Below are 27,825 nucleotides of genomic sequence, written 5' to 3'. Positions count from 1 at the left end.
AATATTGTTCTTTACAGCATCGGATTTTCTTTTCACCACCAGACACATCCACAGCTGAATGTCCTTTCGGCTTTGGCCCAGCCGCTTCACTCTTTCTGGCGCTACTTGGAAATGCCCTCTGCTCTTCCCCAGTAGTATATTGGACACCTTCCGACCTGAGGGGTTCATCTTCCGGCATCATATCTTTTAGCCTTGTGATACGTTCCATGGGGTTTTCTTGGCAAGAATACTGGAGTGGATTGCCATTTCCTTCTCCAGTGGACCACATTTTGTCAGAACTCTCCACCATGACCTGTTGGTCTTGGGTAGCCCTGCACGTCATAGCTTATGGCTTCAGTGAGTTACGCAAGCCCCTTCACCACAACAAGGCAGTGATCCATGAAGGGGAGCCATATATTATGGGCTGATAATTCACTTTTGTAGTTCAGGTAGAAGTGGCTGCAAGGATGTCGGTGGGTGGGTGCTTGCCCATGGGATCAATCCTGCAACAGCAGCACTGGTTATCTATCTGCTTCCGGACACAAATCAAATTGTTGGTGATTACCTTTAAAGCCCTAAATAGCTTAGGCCCGTACCCAGGGCCGGCCCTACCACTAGGCAGAGTGAAGCAGATGCTGGGAGGCAGCAGCAAGGTGTTGGAGAAGAGACTTGTGTGCCATGTGGCCTGCTCTCCAACCCCTCCGTTAGCCTTCAGGTGAAGTTAATGATGCTGTCCCATCATTAGTGTTGAAGACAGGTTCATCTGTCAGTCCAGTTGGCTTTTGTCCATGGAATGGGAAAGAGGTGCCATCTTGTTCTTTGCCACAGGCAGTAAAATGTCTTGGGCCTGTCCTGGGGATATCTGAGGGATTCCCTCCTCCCATATCATCCCACTGCTCCACAAAATCACAAGGGAAGGCCCTTCTGTGTTCCACCCAGGGTGGAAGTACATTTGAGGAGATATGAGACAGAGAGAGAGAGAGGGCCTTTTCAGTGGCTGCACCCAGATTATATAACATTTTGTCCCATAAAGCGTGGCTGGTGCTTTCTCGTGCTGTTTTTTGCCTATTGCTGAATACTGTTTTCTTTCAGCAGGCTTTTCTTGTATGTGACAAATAATGTTTGGATGTTTTGGTTTTAACTGCTGGTTCAGTCTGCTTGGCTGATTGTTTTACACTGTTGCTTTTATTAAATTGTAATTTTTAAATACTGCAAGCTGACCAGAGCAGTGTTGCTGCACATCTAAATATTTTAATAATTGAAAATTACATTAAAAAGAGCAAACCGGAGGTTTATTAAGCCGCCTGATAGGATGCCATAAGCTTCATATGGCTTAGTGGGTAACAAGTTGTACAGGTCTATTTGATGGCATATCCACGTAATATAAGGAGGCACTTAGAACAATGTAAATCTTGGGAAAATAGGAAGTCACCATTAGTCTATCTAGCACAGTATTCTCTACAGTGCATGTTGCCTGGCAGGGGCTCTCCTGGGTTTCAGGCAAGAGTTTTTCCCAATCCTACCTGGAGATGACACAGATTGAACCTGGGGCATTTTGCATGCAAAACTCATGCATTACCAGTGAGCTACAACCCTTCACCAAAAGCCACACATTGCAAAACTAATGTTGAAAACCAAGCCAGTATTCCACGTTGGGGGCTTTGAGAATTAGAGCTTTCTACCACTACAGTTACCGCTTCTTGCCAAAACCTGATCCAGTACTGGCATCCATATGATTAAAAGAAGGATTACCATTAAGCAGGATAACTTAAGGGTTTTTTAAAATCAAGTCCTAGATTTTCTGCTTAGATATTTGTGTGTGCGCGTGTGTGTGTGTGTGCGTGCGCGCGCGCTGACTGTTTATATGTAAACAGTTTTTATGCTATGTATAATATATTTTTAAGGTTTTTAACCTCTTCGAACTGCCCAGGGAGCTTTGGCTGTTGGGCCGAAGTGCCCAATATAGAAATAGAAAAAAGTGAATTAAATGAACGAACTGATTTCTTGGCATTCCCACCTATTAGGAAGAGATTTATCTTTTTGAACTTTAGCCAAGATCTCCTGAAACCAATGGGAAAACTCCTGATGATTTTATATGGACTTGCATTAGATGCTGATGATTGCTGCATGTTATTTTCATCTTATTTTCTGGTTTAAGATTATTAACTCTTTGTTTGTTTGATGGGACTATTTCTCTAGTGCCAAAACTAACAGTAATCCAGACACTCACCTGTTTAAAAGTGGCCTCAACAAGGTTGGCAGGGAACATGTTCCTGAAAAGACAAAAATGATTGTCAAGGGATTAGGTAGAATTTGTACTCTTTCCTGCTGTAGAGCCTGTAACAAGCAAAACTGGAACTATATAAGATTCTACCGTTAATTGAAGCCTCACAACTACTACTTCTTAAAGCATTGTTACACCACTGCAGACATTCAGATGCACAGGAAAGGCCTGAAAACCATCTAGTCCAATTTAGGCAAGATCTTCCATCCCCAAACTTAGAGGTGTTAATCTCAATGGCTTTCCCACAACTATACAACTACAGTCACTTGGAAACTTACTCAAGTCCTGGCATCTCAAAAATAATGCCTTTATACAAATCTGTGGTGTGACCACACTTGGAATACTGTGTACAGTTCTGGTCACTGCACCTAAAAAAGGGATATTGTAGAGCTGGAAAGGGCAACCAAAATTATCAAGGGGCTGGAGCAGCTCCCCTATGAGGAACAGTTACAATGCTTGCGGAGTTTAGCTTAGAAAAAGAGAGAGTAAGGGCAGACATGATAGAGGTGCATAAAAGTATGCATGGTGTGGAGAAAGTGGATAGGGAGACATAGGTCATAGATCACAGAGTTGGAGGAGGCCTACATTTTCTCCCTCTCTCATAATACTAGAACTTGGGGTCATCCCATGAAGCTGAATGGTGGGATATTCAGGACAGAAAAAAGAAGTACTTCCTTCACATAGTGCATAGTTAAAGGATGGAATTTGTTACCACAAGATGTAGTGAGAGCCAGCCAACTTGAATGGCTTTAAAGGGGGATTTGACAAATCCACGGAGGATAAGGCTATCAATGGCTACTAGTCATGATGGCTATATAGTAGCTCCAGCTACAGAGGCATATGCCTTTGCATACCAGTTGCTAGGGAACACAAGCAGACGGGTGCTATTGAATTCATGTCCTATTCTGGGCTTCCCATAGGTATCCAGTTGGCTACCAGACAAAGAGAATACTGGACTAGACAGGCCTTTGGTCTGACTGATCACAGCTTTTATGTTATTATCTTATGCAAACAGTATGTGAGACAGGTTTATTTCGTTAGGTTCACATGTGCATGTTTGTCACATGATGATTACTGGGTGAAGTCATGCATTGCATATGTGAATGATGGCCCACCAAAGATCAGACACCACAGAACATCTCGTATCACTTCAAGCCTGCTTGCAGTGCTGTCAGCTAAGATTCATCAAATTCTGAATAAGCAAGTGATGAAAAAACAGGTATTTTCCCCAATATAAAATGATGCAATTTGAGTGCTGGAAAATGTGATTTTGCTGTAGAAAAAGAACTATCTTTGTGAAATATGTTTAATTGCCCTGCAACATCAAAGGAGAAACGCCTGAGCATTTATTGAAAAATAAAATGATTATCTGGAAAGATACATGCACATTTAGCCACTTTTCTGAGAATTCCCCTTTATTTGCCTCTCAAAAATCTAAAACGATGCTGACTCAACAGCACAGTTAAGCCATTTACTATTATGAATTCCATCCATACACATTAAGAATTGTCATTATCTAATTCATGCCTGTCATGTGATTTTTGGTTGAAAGGTGCTACAGATGTGCAAAGGATTATTGCATTGATCTGGAGCAACAGATTCCCATTGGGGATTTTTTTTTTCTACAGCTTGGACTGAAGAGGAGTGACGCATGTGGGCCAGGGCAGCTTTCAGAGCAGAGTATGAATTGAGTTGTGCTCACTACTGCAACCATAATTGGCAGCATTTAAATGCACCTGGGACTACTCAGGAGAAGAAATATCAGATGGATAGTAGCTAGATTTAATGTCAGCCAAATTTGTGGAGGATTACAGCATTTTATTTCTTTATCCTGCAGGAATTACAACTTCCCCTCTTAATACAGGAATCTGGAATTCTTCCAATATATTTTAAATAAATTATTGTTGTTGTTGCTGTTTTTTATGATGAACTGTTCTTTGAGGCTAGTTTTGTTGAAGTGACCAAACTGATCTGATAAGATGACAGATTATGCTTGCAAAATCTGTGCAAGAAAGAAAGAAAAGGAAAAGGATAAGCAGAATATTGGGCTTCATAATGTTATAATGGCCTGGTTGGTAGACAATCTTTGATTCCCCAGTGGGAGAGAATGGGGTGTGGGAGGAAAGTCTAATATTTAGGCTGCATCTGGCTTGCACTGAAGCCCATATTCAATAAAATTCAGTAATAAAAATTCTTTTTTATTGTAACAAAATACACTTGAGGAAAAAGGCAACTAGCACATAAAACTGAGCAGAGCTTTTGTTGGCTGTATCAGAACTCTGCTGAAACATCAGACAAACTTCACATTTTAGCATTAAAGATTAGCATTAGATTTTGTTTAAAGTTTTCTCCCATTTGGAAAATTTAGGACAATCCATGCATCTACTTCAAGAATCTTCATTAGCACTGTTTGATATTGAAATCAGTATATCAGAGATATGAACAACCTCTGCTCCTGAGGCCTTTGCAGGTCTAACATATATTGTAATACATTAGGGGACAGATGCCAGAATGATGCTTCAGGATCTGCAAATGGTCTCTGAAATCTCAGGGGTAATGCTTGTGGGAACCCATCTTTTAGACGGGGCAGGAAATTCTGACCCATGTCTGTTAATACAGTATACAGTACATTCCATGACATTCTGGAACATAGGAGGAAGATATAGGTAGGGGTGTGTGTGTGTGTGTGTGTGTGTGTAAAGCTATCCCCACGGTTTACAGGTGTAGTCTTACATATATTCCTCTATTCCATACACTGTCTTGACCACATTAATTACCTGAGCAATTAATACTATGCCAATGTTTAATCGCCTGGAGGCATAAATGGTATACTTTGGTTTTAGTGCTTGCCTTGAGGCACGTACCTTTGTCCTGGCAGGGCAAGCATATGGTAGGTCAACTAATTTTCTCCAAAATCTGCAGTATGCCAGCCTGGTTACAAAATGCTGTGCAAGGGAGCATGCTTGTAGGGTGCCTCACTGCAGACTATTACTCCTAGATTTTCTATTTCCCCTCTCCAAGGTATCAAAGAAATCCATGACATCCTCAAACATCTCTGAATCAGTGCCTACTGCAATCACTGCTGTGGTGACTAACTAAATAAGGATACCAATAAAGGTACAAAATAACATGGCATGTGCATGTGAGGTATCTATACAGGTAAATTAATACAGCAGAACACAGGAACAGTCTTTCACAACCAAAGTGATAAAACATCCATACAGCAACTGAGCCAATAGTACAATTACTTTTTGCATAGTATATAAGATAGTAACAAATGTGTAATTTAGGGAAGCAAAATCAGGTAGCCATGTTGACCGGGTCAAACAAAAATCACAGGGTCACTGAGGTCATGTCCTTCATTAAGATGAACAACTGTTCAAAATGCAGTATGTGCACTTTGGGTCAGACAGAACTGTTTCTCCGGTTGGAAGTAATTGTCCCAGATTTGGGGGAAATCTTATTTTCCAAGGTTGTACCTGGAGTACCTAGAAAATGTGACATCCCTACAATAAAATAAATACCTGAAAGGTAAAATGAGCATGAAAAAATGGAAAAGAAATGGAGACTGGATATTATTTTTAAAAGTGATCATGGATGAACGGCCCTAAGAGTCAGCAGAAAGTCAGCACAGTCCTGCATGAACTATTTTGACCCCTATTAACCCCTGTATTTTGACCCCTATTATTTTCCCTGTAAATCTGCTGTTTAAAGACTTGAATCTGCAGCAGGGTATATAAATCATATATCGATGAATAGGAATAGAATATTTCAGAGCTTTTCTGTTATGGAATTTCCTTTCCCTTTAAAGCAGTAAGCAATGAGATTGCGTGGGTAAGGGAAAGGTAAACACAGGTCTGAAATGAGTGTGGAATATTGCCTTACAATGAGGTAGATTTAACAAGCATGTCAGCTACACTTATGCTATGAGAATGGATTGTGGGTGCCTATAATTAAAAAAAACTCACTCAGAGCTTAATTCCTTCATCAGTGTAATGGGCACATGAGTGCTGTGTGTGTGTGTGTGTGTGTGTGTGTGTAGCGGGGGAGGGGATCTCATAAATGATCACAAAACTGAATTTTAAGATTGACTCAGGAATAAAAATAAATGCAATGTCTCAAGAAATGTACAAAGCATTGCAGGAAACACTTATCAGGTGGTTAATGCGGGTCTCAGAAAGGACTACACCTGCTTGAAAGACGTAACAGGTCAACTAGAATTTCAGGTAGAAGATTTTGATGCACAAGGACTATTAAATCTAGGGCTATTTGGTACAAAAAGTAAAGTTAATAAAGAGAGATCCAAAGATAAATGAGGTGCTGATGCACAATACAAAGATGTGTTTCTAAATGATAGATCCAGTATTAGAGCAATATTTCATATAAATAAATCCACAAGTTTTGTATGTAATATGCACCTAGGAAAGTACTAAGGACTAAAGTTCAAAAGAAACTGAATTATATGGAACAGCTGTAGATGATTTTCAAACTAGAACTTATAGAAGGTGTCAATCCAATAGTTGTGGACAACCTTGGCAGAGGCCAAAAAATATTATGATTGGACCCAATTATATTTTAAAATGTATATAAATGCCTTTCTGCCAAATGGCAACAAAGGTAGCTTACGAAAATGTTATTTTAAAAAACAAACAAGAAAACAGCAAACAGATACAAATATGCCAGATTTTTTAACAAAGCAGTTTGGCAAGCAGTGAACCAAGATTATAGTCCAAACAGGATAATAAAACTAAAACCCCAAACCAAACACAATAAATAAATCAGAATATCAACAATTAACTACTGAAACTCTGACAGACTTGTTACTGATGCCTAAAAAAATAGTAACGGGGGAAGGGGGGAGAAAATATGCCATATCAGAAATAAAACAAGGATATATCTTAATGAAGGGAGTGTTGCAACTAAAATAGAGATAATAGCTACAGATGCACAACCCACAGCAACAAAAGGACTTGCATTCGTTAAGACCTTACAAAAACCAGTCCTAGAGTTATCGAAAACCAATAAGCAAAACTTGCTTAGGAAGGAACAATATAATATATCTGGATAGTTCCTCCATCCAGGGTCCCATCTACATGAGCCTTTTATTCCAGGGCGGCTGAGAGCCAAGATCCCTCAGGATAGATGATGCAGTCGCCACTTTGCAGCCATCCATGAATTTCTCCCGGAAACTGTGGATTTCCGAGGTGGCGTTTTGCTGTGAATTTTTGGGTTTGCTGCAGGTTTCCCGCGGTTGCAGGCCATCTGATCCTTCCCCAAACTGACTTCGCATTTTGCGGTGGGTGTGTTGTAGGCATGTGTAGTGCTTGCGTCACTCTGTGACGCCCCTTTACTCCCCCATCCCTTCTCAGCTGCGCAGTCACAGAGGCACAGATAGGTGTTTTCAGATATTTAATCACACTGTGGCACACTTTTGCAGCTTCGTATGTTCGCAATGGTTGCTTTTGGACTCAGTGCCAAAGGGCCGGCGGGGGGGTCTTGGGGGAGGACTGTCTTTGCTCTGGCCACCATTTCGGAGTGATGGGTAGGCATGTACCGCTCACGCTTGTGACTGCGAACCATCGTGAGAGTCTTGGGCTGGGGAACTGACAAACAGATGGCGTGGAAATGAAGGAGCACAGAACAACCAATTTTTAACTAATGAAGGAGGGAAAGACACAACAGAACCCCTAAAATACAAAATAGCCAATGAAGTGTTGTACATCCACGCTCAAGGGACTGCACAGCTGCACATTTAAGTATAATGGCAAAAAAAGGGCACCGTGAGTCTGTTAGGGAAGCCCGCAGTAAATTGTGAGTGTATTGCAGGGGATGCTAGTTCGAAGCCGCATTGTTGCACAATTGCGATGGGGTGGGGGTGTGAAAGCAGTGCTATGTAGATGGGGCCCAGATGTTACATGAGCAACAGGAGACCTAACTGAAAGAGGCTCTTACACTATTGTGGCAGCATATGAATCAGGCTTCAGCACAGACAAGCCTTTATATATGGCCTGTTTATTCTGTCTGCAGCAACCAGCCATTCAAGCTGTTGCCATCACGTCATATATACAAAACAACAGAGAGTCTAGTGGAATGAGCAACTTCATTATGGCTTTCTGATGAAGTGGACTCTAGTCCATGACAGCTCATGCCATAATAAATTTGTTCATTTTTAAGGTGCTAAGACTCTTCCTTGGTTTTGCTGCAAAAGGCTGACAAGGCTACTCCTGTCCCAATTCATATATGAATATATGTGTATTCTCCTCAGCAGAAGTTCTCCTCTCAGATCTTTTATTTCTGCTCTGTTAGACAAGACAGATGCCATCTCCTCCTACCACAGATGATTGCCCAGGGTACAGGTTGGGTACTACCTTCTGAATCTGCATTTGCTGATTACAAAACATATCTTAAAACACTATCATTCTTCACAAAGTCACAGAATGTGCAGAATTTTACCTTTCATAAAAGCAGTAAAAATGGATGTAGTTACCGAATTAAGTCCAGCAGTGCATCTGCAGAGCTCATGATTGGCTTCCCACTTTCATCAGTGTTCTCCTTCTGGGCAGCCCCACCAGGATGGATAATGGAAACCATAATGATTCCCACAATAACAGCAACAAAAGTAGTCCAGAGATAGTAAGTGACTGTTATGATGCCCAAACGACTAGATGTCTTAGCATCGAGAGCCGCTAGTCCAGACATTAAGCTGTTGAAAGAAAAGACATGTGTTATTTTTTTCATGTGCTTCTTTAATTATGAGCTTTTCTACATGAGGCATTTATTGTGCACTCACCATTCCCTACTCACAGTTGTTTACAGGTTCTTTAGAGGCCGTTGTAACCCTCCAGTTTTTCTTCTGTTTGTAAATAGCACTTTCCGTGAGTTTTTTTAGAGCACAGAAAATTGGGTATTATTTCTGATGGTGAAAGAAAGCACAATTTCCTCTTGTGTATTTGTGCTATTCCACTATACCACAATACCACCTAGAGGTGATGCTGCAGAAAAGCAGGAAAGGAAACACTCCTGTGTAGTGTCAGATCTCAATTCTGTGGCAAAACCAAAAGTAGATGCAGCAGATTAACAGCTTGATGAAGAAAAGGCCTATATCTATTACTACAGCCACAGAGAGCACAAAGAAGGTGGTATCCTTTCCAGTGAGCTCATTACATCTTTTTCTCTGAGCAAAGATGGCCAAGGAAGGACTTACGAGACAAAGACTTGGTTCATACAACAGCCTATGGTTCATACAACAGCCAAGTCTATGAACCATAGACTTGGTTCATACAACAGCCTATGGTTTAAACAACCCATGGGCTATTGTGCACAAGTGGGAAAGAGTGAACGGGTGCACAGCCTCCCGCTAGCTGGAATACTGTCACCTGAATTAAATTCGCCCATGTTGTCCATTTTAGTTTGCTGATTCCCAAGATGTCGATGTTCAATCTTGCCATCTCACGTTTGACCACCTCCAGCTTACCTTGATTCATTCCTAAACAATATTGTTCTTTACAGCATTGGATTTTCTTTTCACCACCAGACACATCCACAGCTGAGTGTCCTTTCGGCTTTGGCCCAGCCGCTTCACTCTTTCTGGCGCTACTTGGAAATTCCCTCTGCTCTTCCCCAGTAGTATATTGGACACCTTCTGACCTGAGGGGCTCATCTTCCGACGTCATATCTTTTAGCCTTGTGATACGTTCCATGGGGTTTTCTTGGCAAGAATACTGGAGTGGGTTGCCATTTCCTTCTCCAGTGGGCCACATTTTGTCAGAACTCTCTGCCATGACCTGTCTGTCTTGGGTGGCCCTGCACGGCATAGCTTATGGCTTCACTGAGTTACGCAAGCTCCTTCGCCACAACAAGGCAGTGATCCATGAAGGGGAGTGAAAACATAGTGGTGGGATTTAGCATTCAGGTTCTTGTCATCCAGTAAATTAATTAAGAAAATGCATTGCTTTTTTGCTTGCCAGTCTGTAATCCTGCAGGTTTTGCTTTCAGTTCATTGTATACTGGGGAGGGGGAAAACTAAAATAAAGCAATACTAGATTTAACTGTATTTAGCTTCACAGTATTTTAGCTTCACCCTCTGCTCTAGGATTCCTCCCCTTTAATCTCATATATTGGAGGACTGGTTGTGATTAACTCAGAGTTACGTTTTAACCATGGTGTTCAAATGTGCTGAATACTATTAGCTCTTCTTTCAATTTATGAGAAACCAAGAATTCACTCTCAAAAGGAGGCAATCCTCTCATTCATATATATATATATAAACGAAAAATGCCAATTGCTGCTCACTGCAGCCTTTCCCAACCTGGTGTCTTCCAGATGCATTGGACTTCAACTCCTATAAGACTCAGCTAGCATGGCAAATGGTCAGGAATGCTGGGAGTTGTAGTTAAGGATGTCAGAGAAATCCACAATGGAATCAAATGAGTTCAGATTTGTATGAATCTGACCCGTGGATTCTGCAGCAGACTGTCTTTTCCCCAGTTGGGCAGATTCCATGGACTTGCACACCATTTTTCTAACCTTCTGGAATTATGCATAAATTTAGTAATAAAAAATATGCAAAATTGAAAAATTGGCCAAAAATGTGCATTTCCCCCATGAGCTAAAGAATGAAAATGCTCATGGGGGGGGGGGATTTGCACATTTTGGGGGATTTGTGTATTTTCACAAGTGCAAATTTATGCAAGCGTGAATTTGCACAAATTACAAAATTAAAAAGAATCTAATTCCATCAATGAGCCGATAATGGAACCTGACAATCCACGAAATACAGATGGAATGGATTTTACACAAATTGTACATCTCTAGTTGTAGTCCAAAACTCCTCGAGGGCATGAGATTGGGGAGGGCTGGTTTAATGCATTCAAAATAGTGTATTTATTGTTCAATCAAACAGACAAACAAAGAGATCAAAAGCAAAAGGATGAAGACTTTGGAAACAAATTTGTTAGGTGGTTGGTATGTTCCTGCAACAAGAAGCTAATGATCTGAGCCACAGTCAGCTCCGGGTCTTGTTTTTACTGATTGTATAGAGCTTCTCCATCTTTGGCTGCAAAGTACACAATCAATCTGATTTCGATATTGACCATCTGGCGATGTCCATGTGTAGAGTCGCAAAATTTCGGCTTAAATTGAAGAACATAGGGAAAACCACTAAACCATTCAGGTATGACCTAAATCATATCCCTTATGAATATACAGTGGAGGTGATTAATGGATTTAAGGGATTAGACCTGATAGACAGAGTGCCTGAGGAACTATGGACGGAGGTCCGTAACATTGTTCAGGAGGCAGCAACTCAAGAAAAAGGAATGCAAGAAAGCAAAGTGGCTGTCTGATGAGGCTTTACAAGTAGCTGAGGAAAGAAGGGAAGTGAAAAGCAAGGGAGGAAGGGGAAGATATATCCAACCGAATGCAGAGATCCAGAGAATAGCAAGGAGAGACAAGAAGGCCTTCTTAAATGAACAATGCAAAGAAATCAAGGAAAACAATAGAATGGGAAAGACTAGAAGTCTCTTCAAGAAAATCGGAGATCTCAAGGGAACGTTTTGTGCAAAGATGGGCATGATAAAGGACAAAGAAGGCAGGGACCTAACAGAAGCAGATGAGATTAAGAAGAAGTGGCAAGAATACACAGAAGAACTATACAGGAAAGATCTTAATGTCCCCAATAGCCATGACAGTGTGGTCACTGAACTTGAGCCGGACATCCTAGAGAGTGAAATCAAGTGGGCCTTAGGAAGCATTACTAAGAACAAAGCTAGCGGAGATGACAGTATTCCAGCTGAGCTATTTACAATCCTGAAAGATGATGCTGTTCAAGTGCTGCACTCAATATGCCAACAAATCTGGAACACTCAACAGTGGCCACAGGACTGGAAAAGGTCAGTTTACATTCCAGTTCCAAAGAAGGGCAACGCCAAAGAGTGTTCAAACTACCGTACAATTGTGCTCATTTCACATGCCAGCAAGGTTATGCTCAAAATCCTACAAGCTAGGCTTCAGCAGTATGTGAACTGAGAACTATCGGAAGTACAAGCTGGGTTTTGAAGAGGCAGAGGAACTAGAGATCAAATCGCCAACATTCACTGGATCATGGAGAAAGCAAGAGAATTCCAGAAAAACGTCTATTTCTGCTTCATTGACTACGCTAAAGCCTTTGATTCTGTGGATCACAACAAACTGTGGCAAATTCTTAAAGAGATGGGACTACCAGACCACCTTACCTGTCTCCTGAGAAACCTGTACGAGGGTGAAGAAGCAACAGTAAGAACCGGACATGGAACAACCGATTGGATCAACATTGGGAAAGGAGTACAACAAGGCTGTATATTGTCGCCCTGCTTATTTAACTTATATGCAGAGTACATCATGAGAAATGCCGGGGTGGATGAATCACAGGTCGGAATTAGGATTGCCGGGAGAATTATCAACAACCTCAGATACACAGACGATACCACCCTAATGGCAGAAAGCGAAGAGGATATAAACAGCCTCTTGTTGAGGGTGAAAGTGGAGAGTGCAAAAGCTGGTTTGAAACTCAACATTCAAAAAATGAAGATCATGGCATCTGGCCCCATCACTTCCTGGCATATAGAAGGGGAAGAAATGGAAGCAGTGACAGTCTTTATTTTCTTGGGCTCCAAGATCACCACAGACGGTGACTGTAGCCATGAAATTAAAAGACACTTGCTCCTTGGGAGGAAAGCTATGGCAAACCTAGACAGCATAGTAAGAAGCAGAGGCATCACCTTGCCGGCAAAGGTCTGTATGATCAAAGCTATGGTTTTCCCAGTAGTAATGTATGGCTGTGAGAGCTGGACTATAAGGAAGGCTGAGCGCCGAAGAATGGATGCTTTCGAACTGTGGTGCTGGAGAAGACTTTTACGAGTCCCCTGGACTGCAAGGTCAAATCAGTCAATCCTAAAGGAAATCAGCCCTGACTGCTCATTGGAAGGACAGATACTGAAGCTGAAGCTCCAATATTTTGGCCACCTAATGCGAAGATAAAACCCCCTGGAAAAGACCCTGATGCTGGGAAAGATTGAAGGCAAAAGGAGAAGGGGATGGCAGAGGATGAGATGGCTAGATAGCATCACCGATGCAATGAATATGGACTTGAGCACACTCCGGGAGAGAGCAGAGGACAGGAAGGCCTGGCGTGCTATGGTCCATGGGGTCACGAAGAGTCAGACATGATTTAACGACTGAACAACAACAACATGTTCCTGCAAACAGAGATATTTTTTCAGGAGTCACTGTAACCTTTTGTAAAAAGCCAGTTTAGTGTATTTCAACTACTGAGTTCTCCTATCTGTATTATAATCTGGTTTGCCCGTCTAGTCTGAAAGAGAAAAATACATTGTGACAAAGGTTCTAAGTAAAATAATGCTTTTTTTGCTTTGATTTGAGCCAGAATGCAAGCCCGAACTGATCCCTGTGGAACCTTCCCTCAGTCAAAAAAAAAAAAAAAGAAGCAGCATATAGTGAAAGTAAGTAATAATGCTGTCTTTGCAGATCCACTGTGATCCACTGTAGCATTTTACATCACTAATTTTCCACCAGTCATTAAGGCCTTGTTTATAAACACAGAACCCAGAACTAGTTTAGGAACTGACCTGGTTTGCATGAGACGATAAGCCATGGTGGTTTGTGAGCCATGTTTGTTCAGGGTGGCTTGTCATGTTGTGTGAATCTGGTGCTGTGGCTGAGTGGTTTGTTAGCCATGCACAAGCCACCCTGAGAACCCATGGCTTGTTGCTGGGTTGTTCAGGATGGCTTGTTTTCACCATTGTTTGGCGTGGCTTCTAAACCCTGCGGGATTGCTTGTGAGTGGCTTGTTGGGAATAACTAGAGAGCTGCCTGGCAAGAGCAGCAAAAACCCCTGCCACTCCTGGCAATCTTGCTAGTGCTGCCACCATCCTCCCTCACCTCTTGTCAGTGCCCTCTACCTCATGCTCCTATACATTGAGAAGAAATGACACCATAGAGTGTCCTGAATGCATATGCAACCATTAAAAAAAAATCAGCCTTGCGCAAGTGTCCAAGTCCACTGCTATGAAATTTGCATTATTTTCCTCTTATACTGCTCTGCCATGAATTTTGCATATTTTTAGTGAGCTGCCTCACTGTCTGTCATGAAATTTGCATTATTTTCTCCTCGACTTTCGTGCTGTGCCATGAAATCTGCATATTCTTAGCAAACTGCCTCACTGTCATGAAATTTGCATTTTTCCCTTAGCTTTATTGTTCTGCTATGACATCTGTGTTTTATTGATCTGCCTCACTGTTCTGTAACCCACATGTATATCTGACAGGTAACAATGGAGACCAGAGGAGGGAAGCGACAATCATGAAGGGTCGGGGGGGGGGGGCAAGGAGCTGAAAGTGGCCAGTGGCTGTACAAGAAGGAGCTTTTGGGGCAGGTGCAATTACCTCAGGAGTATGTGAAACAGACTTTTTTTTAAAGAAGATGCTTGCTAGCAAGGGAAATGCTGAAGTTTAGGATGAAATTCACAAGGACATTGACAAGAGGGGGATATTGGTATGCTGGGCTAAATAGCGGACAGATGGTCGGTGCTCTTGCACACTTGTGCAAGATCCCAAAAAATAAAATTTAAAAAATTTAAAACTATTACCATGTTTATAAGTGCTCAGAAAACTATTTCCAGTTGGCAATCTGGTGTAGGAGGGGGGCATTTTCCCTTGGAACCTGGCAACCCCAGTGTAGCAATTGCAGAAAGGGTGCTGACGTAGGTAACAAGGAAATGAGTTCTGCTGCAAAGGCACCTGGGATACATGCCAGGAGTGAGCGGGAGGACTGAGCGGGACTGAAGGGGAAAGAAGTCACTGCAAGCTGCAGCACTCCCAATCCTCTGTCGGGAGTAACATGGGTTAGTGAGTGAACAACCAAACCACACTGATTTATTCTCAGGGTGACTTAGCGTGATGTACACACTTGGCACTGCAACATACAGTTAAGAGGTCTTTTTAAAATTTCAGCTTGCAGTATCTCATGTTTATTTAGTGAATGCCCTATTGATAAGAGCTGTGTTTACCATTGTAGACTTCCTTTTGCACGCTAAGTAGGCTTACATCACAAAGAGCACAGTGAAGATGCCCCCAACTAGCAATGTCCAAAGTAAAAACATGCTACTATTTCTAAAGTGCACTGGACTGATAGGTAGGCATAATAAAACAATAAACATTAGTAACATACAAGTGCTATAGTTTCTGTTTGCCCAGTGAAAAAACCATGACAAATATAAGCTATTTGTTCTAAGAAATTTTGTATCAAAATCCTGGTATAATGCAATGCAAAATGTGCATGCTCCTGTCCATATTTACAGGTTAGGGTTGTCAATGTTTTAAACAACTGCTGCTCTTATGCCTTTCACAGCTATTTAATCTGCAAACATTAGCAAATGATAATCCATTCCATGCCATGAAAAAAATGACCGTCTGATTTCTGCAGGTCAACCTTAAATTATTTAACCTTAAAATTGTTAAATTCACAAGAACAGATCACGCCGCATGTTTTTTTTCCAATCGTCAATTGACCAGGATATGAACACCATGGAATCTAGACTGACCTTACTACAAATATAATCAGATGGTCATAATGATGAAATAATAAGGAACCGTTAATTTACAAAACAAGAGCAGAAGTGGATGGGTGAGAGCTTTGTTACTACTATTACTTCTACTATTACTACTACAATTATTATCATAACACCATCCGTGTATATGGCACTTTACAAAGAATGAGAAGACAGTGAGAAGACAGTTCTCTGCCCCAAGTGGCATATGTACAAATAAACACAAGGGAGACAACCAGGGGAGGGGGGAGGGAAATGGAGGCAGGGATTTCTTATGCCTATTTAGCTCAGTGTGCTACTTTCACTCTAGTTCTGGAGAAGGAAAGAAACAAGGTAATTTTCACACGTTCACATAACCATCACTGGAACTCCAGGGCCAGATTTCATGATTTGTAAAAGAAACGTTAGGCATAATTAATCCAAAATGCTTCACTGCCTCCCACTGAAACGAGTGGGTCCTGCTTCACTTTGACCAGATTCTGTCCGTGATTAATAAGAGCAGTTAAGATAGGGCAAAAATGATGATCAGGTGGCAGATCAGAGGTTAGATCAGCCTTCTGCAACCTGGTGCCCACCAGATATTTTGAACGACAACTTCCAGCACTCTCCTGACCATTGGCCATGCTGGTTGAGGCTGATGGGCGTTGAAGTCCAAAACATCTGGAGGATATGTTTGGGAAGGCTGGGTTAGACCAACAAAAGACATAACATGACCTGCTACATCTCTCATATCTACAGGGGTCCAGTTACAGACAATGCCAGATTACCAACTGTGTTATGGCCTAGAGTTAACTCCAATCATACGTTAACTCCAAGGTGACAAATCCTAGAAGGGTCTAATAATGAGATTGCCCTGTCTTTGGAGTACGCTCATTAATAAGACCATCATTTGTAATAAGATAACTCGGCCACAAGATAATGTAGTGATGAGGTTGGAGTTGTAATGGGAAAGTCCACAACAGTAATTAACGGTTAAGAAGCAGTTAATTAGGGGTACCTCCTGAAAGGGAAGAAAGTAAAACTAAGGCTAAATGCTAGTAATCTTATTCAAAATTCTGGAAACAAGGATACGGAATCCAGGAATTATATACTGACTATATTTTAAGAACAGACCAAGAACAGAAGGGAAAAAAGAGATCCAAGTAGTCATCATATCATGGGTGGGCAAGTTGTGGCCCTCCAGATGATTTGGCTTACAACTCCCCTCATCCCTCACCATTGGCTATGCTGGCTAGGGTTGATGGGAGTTGTTGACCAAAACATCTGGGGGAGACATAGGGTGAAATCCAGCTGGTGCCTCCCATAGACAGAACAGTTTCTGTCAACAGCACAGGGAAGGGGGCAAACATCCCTCCTTGTGTAGCCCCCCAAATATATATGATGTTTGGTGACCCTCTGAAGCAGGTTTGGGGGGCTTGGGGAGGGCAACACAAGTTTTACACTGAAAAACAAAGCTGTGAAATCACTTGCCAAAGAATGCAACTAAGGCTACTGCATATACTGTCTACTTCTTACACTGGACCAAATGATTTCATACCAACACATCTAGTAAAGGAGAAATTAGTTGTATTAAACTCAGGTGACAGCTGCTGTCACATATTTTCTTTTGATGTCAAGTATTTGTTGACTAAAGGTGAAAATGGAATAGAATGTGCAAATGCACCAGACTTCATGAAGATTGGCTCCTATTCCTGGCCTGCTGCTTTGAGCAATGACAGGTAGCGACACTTACAAAATGGTGACAGAAGAACAAAGGAAAATATACCTGTCTGTTCCACTGAGCTGAAGAAAGTAGTTGGAACTTGTAGTTGTAAACACATGCAAGCTGCTAGTTTGAAACAATTTTCTAATGCTTACAAAGACACACATCATCCCTGCAAATTAATTCAAGGTTTTTGCATTGTTTATTTTTTCTGAATAGTAGGCAATAAAACTGTCTGGCAGATTTACAAATCAGTGACACTATAGCTGTGGAAATTAGCTTTAAGTCAGTTTATTTCCTTCAAAGTACAGAGCTGTCCTTATCCACATAGCTCTCTGCTTCAATAATTGTCTCTTTTTGAATGGTGCTAGCCGCAAATGCAATAACCCTGGAAAAGGGAAACATAAGGAGCTGACTAGAAAACCCATTCATCTCATGCCTGTCTATCTTGCGCTATTCCTCCCCCATCAGAAGCCATCTGGATATTGCTTTGAAACAGATGGATTATGGATAAAGTTGTCAAAGGCGATTAGTGTGATTAGAAAGGCATTAATCCTGTCAAGAAGTAATGGTCAAGTATTAACCACCACCAGTTGCTACAAGATGTATGTTTGTTTTCATTCATTCACCTCACGGACACGTTCTTATTTCATAATTGCTTGCTATGGAAAAGCCCTTCCTAAACAAGATTGCCCAGTGAGGTTCCCCTTTGTCAACAGCATTAACGATGATTAGATGTAGTATGATTGCTGCTTGGCGGAACAGAAAGTCTGACTTCTCTGGTTTTTTATTGTCTGCAGATTTTATTAGTCACACTTCTCATTACCCTTTATGATGAGGTCAGTTTTCAGTGCTTGAAGGAAAGGGACAGAAAGGTGTATTTCTGTATTGTGTCTAATTCAAATGTAGAAACAGTTTGGAGAAAATGCATTGGTTTCTTTAAAAAAAACTACTTAATTTTTGTCAGAGCCACACATCTGCAAAATATTTTGCATGTAGCCAAAAAACTGCAACATATGCCTGTGGGAAACATGTCTGTGACCACACGTTATTCAGGTAGAGGCCTTGGGGCTGCCTGCCGAACATACATGCGTTTGCCGCTGCATAACATAAGCTACTGAGTAACATTAAAATGCCTCTCCATGGAAACCACTGTTAGCCTTGTTTTAGACTACAGGGGAAAAGCCAAAGGTCCATTTCACAGATTACTTCTTTCAACACAGATGTTAATCACATTATAGCACAGACTCCTTCTCACTGTGCTTCAATATTTGTATTAAGTTATATGTAAACAATAATTTCTGAACAGCACTGGATGTAGCCTCTCTATTGTTGCTATAGTTGCATTAGCGCAGTACATCATCTTGATATCACTCTGATACCTATTATCAGCTTCTAAGGGCAGAATCTCATGCATGAAAAGTTCTACAACTCCCAGTATGCCCCAGTATTAGGACTGCACCCTAATACAGTTAAAGAGGTATGGTGGGGGGGATATTCTTCACAGATGTGACTCCAAGCTCATGTATAGAGAAAATGCAACCCGCTCCCTGCCACGAGTCTATAACATGGACATTTGCAAATAAGGGAAGCCCAGGGAGAGCAAGCAAGCCTGAGTGCTGCAAAATACTACAGAAAGATGCCAAGGGAAGATGAATGTTTTTCTAATTAAATGCAAGCTTTTAAAATATATGAAAGGGGTGATTCACCCAATAGCGAATCTGAGGAGAAAGGCAGAGGATCATCAAAACCAACAGCAGTGAATAATCTTGCAAATTAGGGGTGGCCAATTTGTGGCCTTCCAGATGTTGTTGGACTGCATGATAGGAGGTGCAGTCCAACATCAGGAAGGCCACAAGTTGCTCACCCCTGTGAAGGACAATTGCTTTGCACTTCGCTATCTAGAATTTGGATCAGCAAACAAATGACCAAATGTGACTCTTCTCATGTTAATGTCACTGGAGATTCTAACACTGAGTACTGTATATCTATTTAAGGAGCAAACATTTTATCAAAATTAGAAACCCTCCACACTTCTCCCCAGCCTCATTCCAAAAAAACAGAAACAACATAAAAGTCTCAGTTCTTGAAATCCCGGCTCTACAAAATGGAGGATAAGTCTGAAGTTGGGAAGAAGACTAATAATATGCCCTTTAAAAAACTGTACTAGATCCTTTTTTTAAAGAACACAGTATAAGGGCGCAATCCTATTCAGATAGGCGGCCGCCTCCGAACTTGGAGGCAACCACCTATCCAAAGCAAGGCAGGAGAAGCACGGAAGAGATAATTCCTGCTGTGCTTCTCCTGCCCTGCATTTTTGGCTAGACAGCTGATTGCAGCTGTCTAGCCGTGGGAGGGCTGAGCGGGGGAGGAGGCTGCTGTATGACACATTGGATGTATCATACAGGCATTCTGCCCTCCCTGCCCCAGAACGCTCCTTTTCAGCCACTCTGCGCTCCTCTTGCAGGCATGGAAGATGGAGCTGTTCCACGCTGCCTCCAAGGCAGTGCGGAAAGGGGAGAGGTCGGTTCTCCAGGAACCAACCTCAGAGTGCAGGCTCTGGGGTCAGTTCCCGGAAAACCAAATATCCTACAGCTGCCAAATATCCTACAGCCATTGTTTAGCGGCCATAGGATTGCTCCCTAAGATTGTTTTTGTTGAGGAGCAGCCAGAATTTATTAACACATTTCCTTGTTAAGGAGCCTTTGATGGATGTCTCCAAGTTTGCCATTCATTCTCCTCCTCTTTTGGCTCTCCTCAGCCAACAGCTGGATGTTTCAGACTTTAAGAACAGGACTGGAACTTTGGACTTGTGCCCTAAAGCAGCCTGCACAAACCTAAATCTTTGTCAGTTATGCTGGTCTTCTGGAGGCATTTGCAGAAAGTCCTGGTATATTGAACAATCATAATTTCCACCATTATAATAATTCCACCACATGGAGGTGCAAAGATTGTTATATTTGCATTGATACTGATAGAATTTGGTATTATTTCTATGAAACCTAAAGTGCACCTGCTATTTTTCTATAAACCTTTAAATGTATACCACACATGGTATGGCAATCAATCGTTGAAAATAATATTGTAATATAAAAACTATATGCAGTTACATTATATCTGTGATATAGAGCAACAGATGGAGTTGGAACAGTGTTGTGGCCTGTGCAATACACAGGCCTGCAGACATTATGTAAAATGTTTTCTTGTTAGTATTATTTCCAAAATGAGGGATTATTTAAACTGACTGCCAAGCATCATTTCCTATATAATAGTGTACAGTGGTGAGAAAAAGTTTGTGAACCCTAATGATAATTATGGAAATTCCATAGTTTTACCAGAATAGCCTTCATGAATCAAAACCAGTTCTTTTCTAAAAATCCACTAGGGTTTATATTTACCAATTCCGTGTCTTGTGAAATAAAACAATGCATAAATTAGGCAAACAATGAGTACTTAAGAGTCAGAGTATGGGCAAAAGTAAGTGACCCCTTGGTTGCATCAGCTCAATTAAAGGGAATAATTAGAATCAGGTATTTAACTAATTAGGTAGATCTTTAGGAGTGAGTTTGGGAGGCCTCACCCTATAAAAGGATCAGAAACTTTGTGAGTTTGGTTTTTACCATACAGTTGTGTGGAAACATGTCATGTCACGATCAAAAGACATCTCTGAGAACCTCAGAAAAGCAGTTATTGCTGCTCCTCAGTCTAGAAAGGGTTACAGAACAATTTCTAAGGATTTGGGTCTCCACCAATCCACTATCAGACAGATAGTCTACAAATGGAGAAGGTTCAAGACCGCAGTCTCTCTACCCAGGAGTGGTTGCCCTACCAAAATCTCTCCAAGAACAAACATGTGCATCATCCAGGAAGTCAAAAAGAACCCCAGAGTAACATCCAAGGATCCGCAGGCCAGTCTCGCCTTGGCTAATGTGACCGTTCATGACTCAGTGATCAGAAAAAGACTGAGCAAGAATGGTGTTCATGGGAGGATAGCCAGGAGGCAACCACTGATATCTAAAAAGAACATTGCTGCCCATCTGAAGTTCGCTAAAGATCACATAGATGATCCCCAAGACTTCTGGAACAATGTTATCTGGACGGATAAGTCAAAGGTAAAACTTTTCGGCCTCAATGAGAAATGTTATTTTTGGCGAAAAACGAACACTGAGTTCAAACGGAAGACCCTCATCCCAACCGTCAGAATGTGATGGTTTGGGCCAGCTTTGCTGCCTCAGGACCTGGATGGCTTGCCATCATTGACACAACCATGAATTCTGCAGTGTATCAGAAGATTTTAGAGGAGAATCTCAGGCCATCCATCCACGAGCTGAAGCTGAACTAAATATGGGTCATGCAAAAGACAATGATCGTAAACACACAAGCAGATCTACAAAAGAATGGCTGCAGAAGAATTAATTCCATGTTTTAGAATGGCCTAGGCAAAGTCCAGACCTAAACCCAATCAAAATGTTGTGGCAGGATCTGAAGCCATCTGTTCATGCATGGAAGCCCTCAAATGTCACTGAGATGAAGCAGTTCTTTAAGGAGGAATGGGCCAAAATTCCTCATAACCGATGTGAGGGACAGACCAACAGTTACAGGAAATGCTGTAGTCATTGCTGCTCAAGAGGGTGCCACCAGGTCCTGAATCTAAAGTATCTAAACATACTTTTTCATACATGGATATTGACTGTTGAATCAGTTGTGGATAAATAAATGTTGAAAAAGCATCATGTTTGTGTATCATTTGTTTACTCAGGTTATCTATTGTTCTTTATCTGGGATTATGCGGTTAGATGAAGATCTAATAACATTTTAGGTTGGAAATACGTGACAATCCTAAGGGAACTTTTTTCCCTTAGGAAAAACAAACTTTTTCTCACCATTGTATGTTAACTGTTACACATGACTTTACTGGTCAGACATACATTGAAGCCAAAAGGCATCTAGGATGGCGCTAACTGTAATGCGTTGTTTCTACAAATAGGCAATGAAGCATTAAGATCTAACTACACTTTTATGTGCGAACACACTTATTAGAGCTCCCAACACCATTTTTAAAAAAAGAAAAACCTCTTTAAGGGGGTGATTTAGAGTGAAGAAGTGGTATGGAACATGAGCCATTCCCTGCTTGGCTTTTCTTTGCTCCAAATCTCCCCACCTTCCCATGGCTTTTGTCCTATGGGATTTCAAATGCATGCCTGCCTCATAAGTAATCTGATTCTGCTGTGAAGTGCAGTTACATTTTCTACAGGTGTATGCTCTCAGAATCAAGTAGGTAACCCAGTGACCATCCCAGCTAAAACCAAACTTTTTTCTAAATCAATTGATCACAAATATACATGCATCACACAGCTGTCATCTTCAACTAATTTGCTTTTAAGATAAAGCAGTTCAGATATAGCTGAAAGTTAGTTTTGTTTCCTCATTTTGGGGAACTAAGTTGTGAACCACATTATGATCTGTGTTATCCACTAACTTACCTTGAAACAACCAGAGGTAGAATCAACATTTTCAGCATTCTCATCAATAATTCTCCAGGAAACTGGAAATAACTAATCTCCTATGAAAATAAGGAGATGAGTTAATTAATTGAACATATATGCTTGTATCTCTTTGTTAAGCCATGGTTAAAATGCTGTGATCTCTTTACTACTAATTTCATCTGAATGAGTGAAATTTCAAATGGCATAGGGTGCTTCCAATGGATGCCTTATTGTGTAATTACACTGTCTCATTCATGGAATTGTACAGGGGGTCCAGACAACATCATCTTCATTTTGTAGCCCTCCCATATTTTCCCACTTGGTCCTTTTTCTTACCAGAAAAAATACATTAACAGTACAATCCTATGCATGTCTACTCAGAACTAAGTCCCTTTGAATTCAATTAGGCTTACTCCCAAAAAGGTGGGAATAAGATTGCAGCCAAAGGGAAACAAAAGATGGAACAGCTGCACAATTGTTAGTGTTAGGAGCCCTCCATCTGGAAGTACCCAGAGATGGCAGGAGGCTGGAAAGATGTGAAAATGAATAGGATGAAATAGCACTGTGGTTTGGGAAAGAATAATAGGCTTTTCTTACAGTGACATACTTTGAAGTAATGATCCAGTCCTCATTGCACTAACTTGAAAATGTTACTGAAATTTATCAGGTAAATACTGTGAGTTTAGTATGACAGACACTCTGAATACAAGAAAAAAAATGACCTTAAATACAGTTAGGAAAAATGTACTAAAGCTTCTGTCAATCAGAGACATCTGTCCATATCTCTATTAATATCTCAGTTCCCTGAAGGGTGGTTTACATGAATCAAAGTTAATCCTGGTAACAATGTGCAAAATGAACTATTTTTTTTAAAAAAGCTGTTCTCTGGTAGCAAACATTACACATTATTTTCATTTGACTTAATATTTTCTCCATATGACACTATTTAGAATGAAATTGAGTTCTCAGTAAGAGATATCTCATGCCTAGATATTTTTATATGATACATTACTTTTTTAAAAAAGAGAGAGAATTCCTGTTATTTGGCAAAAACGATAATGGAGCCCTCTGTCTATTGAGCATCAATCTTAGGGCTGCACTCTAAAGAACCTATTTCTTTCTCACTTGTCCAGTGTTACAAGTCTACTCTGGAGGAGTGTGTGTGACTGTGGAATGAAATAATATAAAGCAGATGAATTCATCAGGTTGTTCTAATAACCAAAACATACTTTTTAAAATAATGGAATAGTGGGGCCAGGTTCCAGAATAATATTTTGGTTGCAAACCAAACCACTGATTCTGGAGTGCTTTAGTAAAGTTTTATTGAAACCAATGGGACTACATCAGAGTACATAGCTAGTGGGGGGCATGCCACATCCCTGTTGTATGGTGTAAGGCAACAAAACTTAGTGTTTCAATGGAAATAAGGCACTCAGCTGTACCACAAATTCATAATATCAGCATTTAAAGACATTAAACTCAAGTATCATGCCTACTGCACTTTCAGCACCTAACATCTGCATGTGTCTATAATTTCGTAATAGGGTTGTGTTAGTTGAGAGATCTGAGACAGTAATATAATCAAAAACTCTCAGATAAGGGCAGGTCCCCCCCATAAAAAGTAATTACAGTAATTACAAGACATCTTGCTTCACAAAGTATCACTTAAACTTGAAATTCGGCCTGTGAAAGAGTGACTAATTGTTTTGTTTACTGTTTTCTTACATACCCAAACCGGTTTTTGTCACCACCACTGCTACAGACCTGCTCAGACCTTGTCTCACTGACCTGCTGAGAGAGGCGCCTAGTCCTGAGGAAGAATCCAAGGAGACATCCCACAATGACAGATAATACTGAGAGGATGAGCAAACCATTTCTTCTACATGCATCCTTGACCCGAGCCAGCATTGCATCAAAAGCCACTGCCATGCTGTCTTCAATGCTCTCTGGAACAGAATCAGCATCCCATAGAGACAGAGATCTCAGCAGCCTCTCCAGTTAGAATAGGCAGCTCTGGCTCATTGTAGGTTAGATCAAAGCATTTCTAGTGCTGCTTAGCTGACCTGCAAGGTCACCTCTTCTGCCAGTAGCCACCAAGCACGCAGCTGGCATTATTTCCAAATTAATACCAACAATCCTATTAGTGACTACATCAATAAGAACCTGGAAGAAGATTAGAGACTCTGGAGAATTAGAACAGAGTGGAGTAGTATTTTTGAAACAAGAGTGATCTCAAAGCAGAGCAATGCTTTATATTAAAAACAAATAGATGCTGTTATGCATTATCCAAGCCTTATAAGCAAAGTGACCATAATGCCAGAGATTATAAAGAGAACAGAAAAAGCTGCAGAGAGATTGTGATTTCCACAGTCATTCAAAGGTTGGGCGAGTAACACTGGGTTATCACAGTAGGGCGGGGTAGGTGAAAGACTGAACCTGTTTATGCGGGTTTAATTTTCAGTATTACTATCAGGGTGAAAAGACAATGGGCAAGTGTACCTGTAAATGCATGCCTTAAGTCATGCATTTACAGGTATACTTGCTCATTCAATCTTAAGGCATCTTAAAATTAACACACATAAAGACTACTGATAACTAGCATTGTTAATCAATAAATTTAACGATAAATTTGCCCTTCACATAAGGAAGGAGGAGAATTTGCAAGGATTATCAGCCAAAAGGATGGCTCCCTTTTCTTATGTTTGTCTCGGCATTCCATACAATGATCACTATAGTATTTAGGATGCCTCTCTTATACAAATTATTAATTATTGTTATGAAGTATAATAAAAATATGTGGTGCAGTCATATACCAGGTATTTTGCAGAATACAGAAGGCGCATCATTGCTCAACAGGCTCACAATTTAGAATACAAAAGGGGAGGATGCTATAATGAGAAGTATGAATAGAAAGTTAGTATAAAACACCTGCAAATACTATGCATTAGCCATTTCACATAACGGTCAGGAAAGGCACTCTCAAAAATGATGGTCATGATACAGAGTTCAGAATGCTTAAGCCCACTGATTCCATATGTTCAATTATCATTTGGAAAATTAAGCAGGCCAAATGAAGGGGAGAGGCATTACTGTGCTTAGTAAGTTTTGTGCTCAGAAAAAGGCAGGAAAAAATAAGCAGGCCAAAATAGCAAGAAAAGAACTCAAAAGAAAGCTCAGAAATTGCCCCAAGTAGCAATATTAATGCTGGTATCAGATCCTGTGCAGCTCAGTGCTATGCAAGTTTACTTGGAAGTAAGATTGCAACCTACTTGAGAATAAGGCCGGCTAAACTCGGTGGGGCTTACTCCCTAGTGTGCAGAAGATCACAACCTTATATGAAAGACACAGAGAGAGATCTGTCTATAGTCATTTTCTGTAGCCATACTTTTAAAGTGCAGGAGTACCCAGGTTCCTGGGGGAAAGGTAGTTAGGACTGGGGAAGGCAATGGCAAACCACCCCACTATACAGCCTGCCAGGAAAAGGCTGAGGAAAAATGGCATCCCTCTAGGGGTCAGTAATGACTCGGTGCTTGCATAAGAGGAACCTTTCCTTTCCTTGATGGGAAAAGTTAATTCATACCTGTTAGCATGGGCAATGCAGGCATGAAGACTTTTCTTTGTCAGTGCTGGATTCATCTACTATAAATTACTGCTACTATTACTGGCCATTGTGGGAGCTCTCACAACCATCAATGAGCCATTGGCTGTATATCTCATGACCTAATATCATAGCTTCTAAAGTTCCTTTTAAAAAATCCAGTAAATTTATCCATCTTATTATAGTTTCCTCTTAGAAACTTAGCATAAGGAGCAAAACCCCACAGGAAATATACAAAGGACATTTCTGTATCACATACTCGCAATTACATAAATCTCAATGGAGACCTTCTATCTATCCTACTGTTGGTGTTAAACTAGCACAGCAAAGCCAGAGGAGGAGGAAGAGAAGAAGAAATACCCTGAGCACGTGCATGCTTAAAAGCACTCCTATTAAAGGGGAGTTCTTCACTTCCCACCTGGCAATAAACAATGATATAAACTTATATACAGTAACAACAAGCACATGTCATCCACACATACTAAATCCAAACAATGCAGAAGTGAGTTAATGTTCTTCAAGCATGCCAATATAAGCCAAAACACCCATTTTACATATCACTATTTGTTGTTGTTGTTGTTCAGTCGTGTCCGACTCTTCATGACCCCCTGGACCATAGCACGCCAGGCCTTCCTGTCCTGCGCTCTCTCCTGGAGCGTGCTCAAGTTCATATTCATTGCATCAGTGATGCTATCTAGCCATCTCATCCTCTGCGGTCCCCTTCTCCTTTTGCCTTCAGTCTTTCCCAGCATCAGGGTCTTTTCCAGGGAGTTTTCTCTTCGCATTAGGTGGCCAAAATATTTGAGCTTCAGCTTCAGTATCTGTCCTTCCAATGAGCACTCAGGGTTGATTTCCTTTAGGATGGACTGATTGGACCTCCTTGCAGTCCAGGGGACTCGTGAGAGTCTTCTCCAGCACCACAGTTCGAAAGAATCAATTCTTCGGCGCTCAGCCTTCCTTATAGTCCAGCTCTCACAGTCATACATCACTACTGGGAAAATACATTTACTCAAAATAAAAATGTGATACATAGGGTTCATTGTAACCCAAATCAGGAACATTTCCTAAAATGCCTTTCAGGGAAATCCTATGCATGTTTACTCAGAAGTAAGCCCTATTGTCTTCAAAGGGGCTTACTCCCAAATAAGACTAAATTCAATGAGTTTTACTCC

The 27,825-nt window shown here is 41.0% G+C and overlaps 1 protein-coding gene across 2 annotated transcripts in view; it reads right to left on the bottom strand.

Moving 5' to 3' along the window:
- SLC1A7 (solute carrier family 1 member 7) overlaps positions 1-27,825 on the bottom strand; it is a 61,179-nt gene that overhangs the window by 31,724 nt on the left and 1,630 nt on the right. Inside the window, exons 1-4 of one of the 2 annotated variants that reach the window (XM_084852486.1) lie at positions 24,844-25,073; positions 23,053-23,132; positions 8,751-8,966; positions 2,210-2,252 (exon numbers count right to left, since the gene is read on the bottom strand). In XM_084852486.1, the coding sequence (XP_084708612.1) occupies positions 2,210-2,252; positions 8,751-8,966; positions 23,053-23,132; positions 24,844-24,984 (480 nt within the window). In that variant the 5' untranslated portion in view covers positions 24,985-25,073. Of the gene's footprint in view, positions 1-2,209; positions 2,253-8,750; positions 8,967-23,052; positions 23,133-24,843; positions 25,074-27,825 lie in introns of those variants that run through there. The other variant, XM_084852487.1, reaches the window with a different exon arrangement.

This window comes from Heloderma suspectum, chromosome 4, assembly GCF_057233095.1.
Source record: "Heloderma suspectum isolate Gila_16-S chromosome 4, 16-S_ref, whole genome shotgun sequence".
In the NCBI taxonomy this organism is placed as follows: Eukaryota; Metazoa; Chordata; class Lepidosauria; order Squamata; family Helodermatidae; genus Heloderma; species Heloderma suspectum.
The sequence above is the reverse complement of the archived record's forward strand: the minus strand, read 5'-3'. Positions and strand labels throughout refer to the sequence as shown.